Source organism: Acipenser ruthenus, chromosome 14 (genome assembly GCF_902713425.1).
Source record: "Acipenser ruthenus chromosome 14, fAciRut3.2 maternal haplotype, whole genome shotgun sequence".
Classification (NCBI taxonomy): domain Eukaryota; kingdom Metazoa; phylum Chordata; class Actinopteri; order Acipenseriformes; family Acipenseridae; genus Acipenser; species Acipenser ruthenus.
This window is the reverse complement of record NC_081202.1, coordinates 6,703,024-6,712,031: the sequence shown is the minus strand read 5'-3', so window position 1 is coordinate 6,712,031 and position 9,008 is coordinate 6,703,024. Positions and strand designations below refer to the sequence as shown.

At 38.5% G+C, this 9,008-nt stretch overlaps 1 protein-coding gene across 1 annotated transcript; it reads left to right on the top strand.

Annotated features, from left to right (window-relative positions):
- Window positions 1-232: 232 nt before the first annotated feature.
- Window positions 233-5,180, top strand: LOC117962381 (potassium voltage-gated channel subfamily A member 5-like). The gene has a single exon (XM_034926246.2). It carries the CDS (start codon window positions 426-428, stop codon window positions 2,118-2,120), a length of 1,695 nt encoding a protein of 564 aa, XP_034782137.1. The 5' UTR covers window positions 233-425; the 3' UTR covers window positions 2,121-5,180.
- The last annotated feature ends 3,828 nt before the right edge of the window (window positions 5,181-9,008 follow it).

Genomic DNA, 9,008 nt, shown 5'->3' with positions numbered 1-9,008 from the left:
TGCAGCTGTCTTTCCTTCCACCACAGATTGTTCAATGCCTGCTGGATGAAATGCGTGACAATTGAACACGCACGGGTCGCCCTCGCCGTCCAAACCCCTTTTACTTGTTATTATATAGGGAAAGAAAAAAAAGAAGATTTTGACGTCAGGAATAGTCATTACTTTCTCATCCGGGTCTCCACTCGCCTGTTGTGGCGTTATTCATTTTATAAAGACCCGGGTGTTTGTGCTGGTCTTATTTATTTATTTATTTATTTAATTATTTTAAAATGATTGTTATTAGCATTTTGGTGGGAGTTCTGGATTATTTCCAGTTTAATCCGGTGCTGATCTCTTTATCTGAAGAAAGCGCGTGTGCAGTAGAGGGAAAGTGCTGATCTAACTGCGCAGTTGTGTGTTTCTGATGAAAAGGTAATGGATTCAGAATGGAGATAGTGTTGGTAACTTTGGAAAACCGTGATACTACTGCCATTGTGAGCGGAGGCAATGCCAGTGGAGGGTGCGCGAGCTTTCTGAATCTCCCCCAAGCACCTTTTCCACAGTCTCGGCTGAACGAGGTATACGGCAAAGAGATGAACTCTTGCAACAGCATGCAACAGGACTCTTGGAAAGTGAACGACATAAATAATTCTTGCAGCAGCAGCGAGAATGCCATGGATGCTCTGCTGAGGGCTGATCACAGCCCTCATCTTTTAGATGAAGACATCTTGGATATGGACGGTGAGAACAGCGAACGGGTATTAATTAACATTGCTGGACTCAGGTTCGAAACTCAACTGGGAACCCTGAACCAGTTCCCAGACACTTTGCTCGGGGACCCCCATAAAAGGATAAAGTACTTTGACCCCCTCAGAAACGAGTACTTTTTCGACCGGAATCGGCCCAGTTTTGATGGTATACTTTATTTTTATCAATCAGGTGGGAAAATAAGGAGACCTGTGAACGTCTCCATAGATATATTTGCGGATGAGATCCGTTTTTACGAGTTGGGGGAACAAGCAATGGAGAAGTTCAGGGAGGACGAGGGATTTATTAAGGAGGAAGAGAGACCTATGCCTAAAAATGACTTCCAGAAACAGGTATGGCTCATCTTCGAGTACCCGGAGAGCTCCAATCCAGCACGGGGGATCGCCATTGTATCTGTTCTGGTGATCGTCATATCCATTATAACCTTTTGTTTGGAAACGCTGCCAGAGTTTCGAGATGAGAGAGAGCTACCACTGTCTGTCAGTGGAGCTAATAGTACCCAGGCTCTGCCACCGAGTAGCACGTCAGACCCTTTCTTTATAGTAGAGACTACCTGTGTGATTTGGTTCACGTTTGAGCTTACTGTAAGGTTTTTTGCCTGTCCCAGTAAATCGGCGTTTTCCAAAAACATGATGAACATAATAGATATTATGGCTATCATCCCCTATTTTATCACCCTGGGCACAGAACTAGCAGAGCAACAAGGCAACAACGGGCAACAGGCGTTGTCACTGTCGATCCTAAGAGTAATTCGTCTGGTCAGAGTGTTTAGGATCTTTAAGCTATCAAGACACTCCAAAGGGCTACAGATTCTGGGTCAGACACTGAAAGCCAGTATGAGGGAGCTTGGCCTTTTAATCTTTTTTCTGTTTATCGGTGTCATTCTGTTCTCCAGCGCTGTTTACTTTGCAGAGGCAGATGAGCCCGAGTCTCATTTCTCCAGCATCCCTGATGCGTTCTGGTGGGCTGTGGTAACCATGACGACCGTAGGCTATGGAGATATGCGACCCATTACTGTCGGAGGGAAAATTGTAGGCTCTCTGTGTGCTATTGCCGGCGTGTTGACCATTGCATTGCCAGTACCTGTCATTGTGTCCAACTTCAATTACTTCTATCACAGAGAGACTGACCAGGAAGAGCACGCTTCTCTTAAGGAAGAGCCAAACAGTGGCCAGGAAAGCCCTTGTAGTGACTTGAAGAGGAGCCGCAGCAACGCATCTCTTAACAAGTCTACAGCGCAACTCGAAATCAGTGATGGGGTCAACAATGGACGGTCAATGGAAAAAGCAAGCCTCAAAGCAAATAGCAACATGGACCTTAAAAGGTCTCTTTATGCGCTTTGCTTAGACACAAGTAGAACCACAGACCTGTAAATCAAAGTGCGTGTTGGGTTAGGTACAGTAGATATCAATACTAATATAGACAGTGTTTGCTGTTGAGAGCTTTCTTTTGTATATCGAAAAAGCCCATATAAACTGCATATAGGCCCATGCATATATATTTTTGATAGTATTTCCGCAGAGATCGATCAACACATTTATGCCCATAAATGTCGTGTGTAGACTTTTTAACATAAACTAGGCCTACTTAAAGATTTGTAATGTATTACGTTTACAGTACAGATAACCGAAAGTAAGTATTCAATACTGTTACTATACTGTTTTTGTGATGTTGAGTACAGTAGTAGATGTCGCTCTTTAAACACAAACGTATGTGGTGGTATTTAAAAAACAAAACAAAACAAAAAAAACAGTATTCTGAAATTAACATTATATTTTGTAAACAGATGAAAAAAAAAACAAGTTAAGACAACATTTTAGATACCCATGGTTTGATTTTGAAAGAAACACAGATTCATTTTTTTCATTCTTTTTAAACAAATCCAAACTATAAACCGGGCCAGGAATACATAGCACGCATATCAAAAAAGGCTATAATTTTGAACAAGGAACAATATATTTATGTATTATTATTATTATTATTATTATTATTATTATTATTATTATTATTATTATTATTATTATTATTATTATGTTTAATGTGTGGAATTTGGTGCTGTCAGGGGAACATCAATTGTTTCTTAATCCTTTCTTTATATTTGATATAAGTTTCAGAATATTAGGAACACAAATACCTGTCTTTCTGTGTGTGTGTGTGTGTGTGTGTGTGTGTGTGTGTGTGTGTGTGAATATCTCGTTATATGAGAACTACCGCATGCGGGTCCAAAAGCCCAGTGTTGCTATTCTCTTTTGACATCCAACTACTTCATATCCAAAGAAGCCGCTACTTGCAGCTGCAGAGTTTCTACAGCTTTCTCTATATTTAACAATGCACTCATGAACGTTGTGTTTATTTTAAAGGGTTTTCGAGAAGAACCATAACAGATCGTGTCGTTTTTATGTTGCAGTATTTTTTTTAATACTGTATCGATCTGTGGCAGAAAAGTGTAACACGTGTTTCAGGAACATTCAAAACTCTAATGGATTTTTTGTTTGTGTTTGCAAACCGATATTCTGAACAATGTAAAGAAACGCATCATGCAACAGTTGACCTTGCAAAAACACCCCGCAGCAGATCCGTATATGTTTGAAATACAAATTACTTTTCTGTCAGATTCACCGGGTCTGAGTTGTATCCTTTTAATTGCAATGACATAAGAACGTGCTAAGAAAGTTATCAGTAACATCTCCCAGCGTTTTCAATGAGAAATCTATTGACAATTGACTGCGTTAAAGAACAGAGGGAATCTGCCATCATTTACCGAAGATAGCCAACGAAAACATTTGCAGACCAGGAGGTCAGTTGATGGAGTAAAATAAGGAAGCAAAACCCACGAGAAGAGCCCCGGTGCCTGCTGGCAAAGAAGAAAGGTTAGTGTCTATATAAGTACCTAACTGTGTTTTTATTTACCAGCATTTACAGTGCATAAGAGTTAATTGTACCGTAAATTAAAGTGTTCACAACATAAAACGGCCTATATAGGTATACCGATTAAACTCATATTTATCAAATAAAACACAAACCCAGAACGGTCTAACATTTTGGGGAAAGGGATAGAGTGACCAGGGAGTTCCTAAAACCGTACAATTTCTAAAACTGAGCTACTGAAAAATTAGTAATGACAATTGAAACATAAAAGAGGAATATATGGGTTAAAATGAGTCAGTATTTTGCGTGTACATTATAAATATGTCGCACGTATAAACACAACACTGTTACAATTTGACTGTATTTGCTTCGACCAAATAGTTCAGAATACTATTGTCGTCTGTTAAATGCTATTAATAGCCTTGCATGGGATGCTTTGCCTCTTATCTCAGAGGGGACATATTGTGAAGCTCAATATGTAGAGACTACCTGTGTGATTTGGAGCGTATATAGCTCCAAAGCAATGCATGTATTGGACATATACTGCAAGCAGTTGCCAAAAGAGAAATGGTTATTATGTTGTTGCAGACCTTGAGTTTATCCCCGTTCCTTGACCACCCTCTCCCTGTACCACCTGGTCTCACAGCAAAAACGTTATCATGCTAACGTTCTCACTAGGCTCTGAAACATTACCTACATGACTATTTCAGCGATTTTGCCGATCAACCACAATGCTTTGCAGGTGAAATTGTTATGTTTTCAAAACGTATATTCCAATTGTTGGATTTGTACCTTGATGTTATAAAAACGTATATTCCAATTGTTGGATTTGTACCGATTATTTATTTGTGATTTATAACGACCAATTTGTTTGCTTTTGAACCAATTAAATTGTTGCAAAAATACTATTCTTTAGTCCATTCAGTTGAATTCCGTAGATGGTCTTGTTGTACCAGTGCTGAAATATACACTGCCTTTTTTCTTTATATATGTACACAAAACCACGCTTAATATAATTGTAGGAGTGTCAGTACTGTCCTTGCATCCAGAGCGCGTCTGTCGATGAAAATAAAAATACGTCTAAAAACAAAACAGTATTCGGTTCAACAGACAGTCAGTAGCTTAAATACATTTAACATAAGTACTCCATGTTTATCTGTGTAGTTACAAATTTGAATATGTCGACCCTGTTTGCTCTGTGGCTCTCAGCCATAGGCAGGGGTGGGACGTTGAAAATAATAGGGGCAGCAGTGTGGAGTAGTGGTTCGGGCTCTGGACTCTTGACCGGAGGGTCGTGGGTTCAATCCCAGGTGGGGGACACTGCTGTTGTACCCTTGAGCAAGGTACTTTACCTAGATTGCTCCAGTAAAAACCCAACTGTATAAATGGGTAATTGTATGTAAAAATAATGTGATATCTGTATAATGTGAAATAATGTATAATGTGATATCTTGTAACAATTGTAAGTCGCCCTGGATAAGGGCGTCCGTCTGCTAAGAAATAAATAATACAATACAGTAATACAAATGTGTGGGATCGAGTCATAGAAGCAAAGGTGTATTTTAGGTTTTAAAACGACGAGAGAAAATGGATCGGTCTGTTGTTCGCGGAGGGAAACGATCTTGCGTGGCTTCAGAAAGCAATGAAAGTAAAAAGGCAGACGAAAGAAAGAAGCATCGCAGTTTGGCAGTAGAAGTCAGAAAGGTACAAGATCACTGGAGAAATGTTTGCAGTTAGAGAAAGAGATGGGAAGCCGTTTTGTTGATTATGTCGTACTGCCCTCACTGTGTGCAAAACGTACAATGTAAAAAGGCTCTTTGAGACGAAGCATCAAGACTTTCAAACTATATATGCAGAGAAATCTGAAGATAGAAAGTTAAAAATTCGTCATCTTGAGAAATCGCTAAACAATGAGCAGAATGTGTTGCGTGCAACATTTACTGAAGCAGACGCTGTGACACTTGCATCGTACAACATTTCTTAGATGCTTGCCAAACTCGGGAAATCATTTAGTGATGGGGAGCTAGTAAAATAATTCTTTTTAGAGTCCTCAGACTGTCTCTTTAATGATTTGAGAAACAAAAACAAAGTCATAAGAAGGATAAAACAAAAATCTGCAGCTTGCGGTGAAATGAATGTTCCGCTAAATTCAGTTGTTTCTGTAACAAGATGGAGCTCCACGTATGAATGGTAAACATCGGGGACTAGTTGCTGAAATGACAAGGGAGCAGCCAAATCTGTTGTCATTTCACTGTATTGTGCATCAACAGGCTCTCTACAGCAAGTTAGGAGACGGTCGCATGAAGGGAATAGTGGACACAGTTGTGAAAGTAATAAACTTCATTCGTGCTCGACCCTTACTACACCGCCGTTTCGTTTCTTTGCTGCGAGAAATTGACTCATCAAATGGCGATATACTGTTACACACAGAAGTAAGATGGCTAAGTCGTGGTAAGGGTCTTCAAAGATTTGTTGCATTACTTCCAGAAATTGTGCGGTTTCTTTCTGAAATTGGTGAGGAGGATAAATATCCTGAATTAAAAGATGACAGCTGGAAGGAAGATGTGGCATTTCTTGTCGACCTCACTGGGCATCTAAATAAGCCGAATTTGCAACTGCAGTGTGAAGGAAAAGCAACTGATTTAATGTGCGCTGTTGCCAGTTTTAAGATCAAACTTGAACTGTACATCGCTCAAATTAAAGAAGGAGACCTCGCGCATTTTCCAATTTTAAATGAAGCATGTGAAGGGGCTCTGGAAAGTAACAAAAGAGAAAAATGTGTTGCTACGGTACAGCAGCAGCAAGAAACGTTTTAGTCACGTTTTGCCGATTTTTGTTAAAGTACAGTCTGCTGGTGCTTTTCTATGGGATCCTTTCACCTTTCCCATTTTACATCTTAAAGACCTTGCCGCAACATTTTATGTTCCCCGGCATGAACTGGAAGAAGAGCTGTCAGATTTGCAGGGACAGGGAGCAACAGGGACACAGCATGCAACTTCTGTCCAGGAATTATGGAAATGTATTGCTGGACAAAATTTGCATCTTTTGAGTGCCAAAATACAGTCTATGTTTGGACCGACTTACATTTGTGAACGTACGTTCGCAGCCACGTGCCGGATTAAGTCCCGCTATCGCGCTTGCTTGACTGCTGCAGACCTTCATGCACAGCTGCGGTGTCCTGTCACCCATCTTCAACCAGACTGTGAAGCAATTACTGCTTCAAACAAAGGAAGTTGTAACAGTTATATTTTTACTTATTTTGGTCATTTAAAATGATTTTATTGATTTGAATGAATTATATTGATTTGTATGGCATTGCTATCAGATAACAGATACAAAACATACTTTTTATAGATATATAGGTAGTAAGTATATTGTGTGGGTGCGGCCCACATAACACATAGATAGCTGCATATGCGGCCCACAAATGGAAATAGGTTGAGAACCACTGTTCTAGGGAAAAATGAACTATTTGTATACGGTAATTAGATACTCTCTCTGTCCTGTGCTCTCTCGCCTTGCTCTCCCTCCCTTCTTCAAAACTCTCAGTTGTATCCAATCACAACAGTCTCTCAGTTGAAACCACACCCTTGTCACGCCCCCAGCTTCATTGAGGTGTGTCTCTTCACCAATATGGGTAGGAAAAAAGACTCTCCCCGCCTCTATCAATAGAATGCCAAGTCAAACGCTTAAATGGGCGGGGACTCATTTGCATGTTACCTTCAGGTTTAGCTTGCAAAGTAAATATTTATTCTGAAAAAAACATTTATTTTTCCAGAATTATTTTCCAGATTTATTTGCTAATGACAAACATTTAAATTACTTTAAAATGCTGAAAGAGTATGTTTTTTCGGATTCATCAAATTCCCTGTGTTTTTTCACAGATTTATTTTTAGATTCCCAGGTTTAACATGTCAGCAAAATGTTGACTTGCCAAGTGTAAAAAAAAAAGATTTAAAGACGGAAGCATTTTTTTTCCAGTTTTATTGTCATATTGATTTGAAATGCTGAATTTGAGATGAGGATTTTCAATATTTATAAATCATATCTAAAAGTATACATTTCAAAACTTTTAAGTATGTTTTTGTGAACATGTATGTATTAAGCTAAATATGTTTTTTTTTGTTTTGTTTTTGTTAAATCTTGGAAGAATTACATGATTTAAATCCGAACTATATATATATATATATATATATATATATATATATATATATATATATATATATATATATATATATTTGTATACTTGGCGCCCCATATAACACACAACGTTCTATTGACCAGATATAATCTGTGTTGATTTTCTGACCAGTAGATCTTACTGCTTATATTTAACTACACTACCCACATCCGTATCAGCATCTTTAATTTTGTATAACGTAATCACGCGGTTATTGTCGGTGCTAATTCCAATCTCCTTCAGGGGTTTCACGTTTCTTCAAATGACTAGACCATGCTAAATACTATAGGCTATCTCATACAGAACAAGAATATTGAATAACAAGGCAGACGACAAAACCGTCTACATGCAAGCCTGTTTGTGTTGATTACATTTTAACATGGTGCAGTAAAGTTGTGTTGAAATATTCATTATGTAACATTGTTATCATTCTTCATAAGAACTCAAAGCATCCTTTATATATTGACATCAACGTCACATTGTTAAAATATTGACTGAATTCGTTTATATTTTAAAGGTGTATGTCAACAACAACAACGACAAAAACACCAAATTATCTCTAGGGAATAAAATAGACACGTGGATTCAAACCTGCAGCATTCAAAGAAGACAAACAAATGGTGATGTTTTTAATTTTATTTATTTATTACTCTGTTTCGGTTTCAATGGAAAATAATACCCCTGCATGCATGGAGCGCATTTTCATAAAGCACCGGGCATTTTAATAAAAAGATGTTATGGGATATTAAAGTGGAAATGCAGCTGTCTTTCCTTCCACCACAGATTGTTCAATGCCTGCTGGATGAAATGCGTGACAATTGAACACGCACGGGTCGCCCTCGCCGTCCACTTTTACTTGTTATTATATAGAGAGAAAATGAAGACTGTTTGACAGTTAGGGAGAGACATTTTCAAAGCATTCCCTCGTAGCGTTGGTGTAGAAGAGCAATTTTGACGTCATGAATAATACTTTCTCATCCGGGTCTACTAATACTTTCTCACTCGCCTCTTGTTGTGTTATTCATTTTATAAAGACTGATCTTATTTATTTATTTATTTATTTATTTACTGTTATACGGGGGGAGTTCTGGATTATTTCCAGTTTAATCCGGTGCTGATCTCTTTATCTGAAGAAAGCGCGTGTGCAGTAGAGGGAAAGTGCTGATCTAACTGCACAGTTGTGTGTTTCTGATGAATATTTAATGGATTCGGA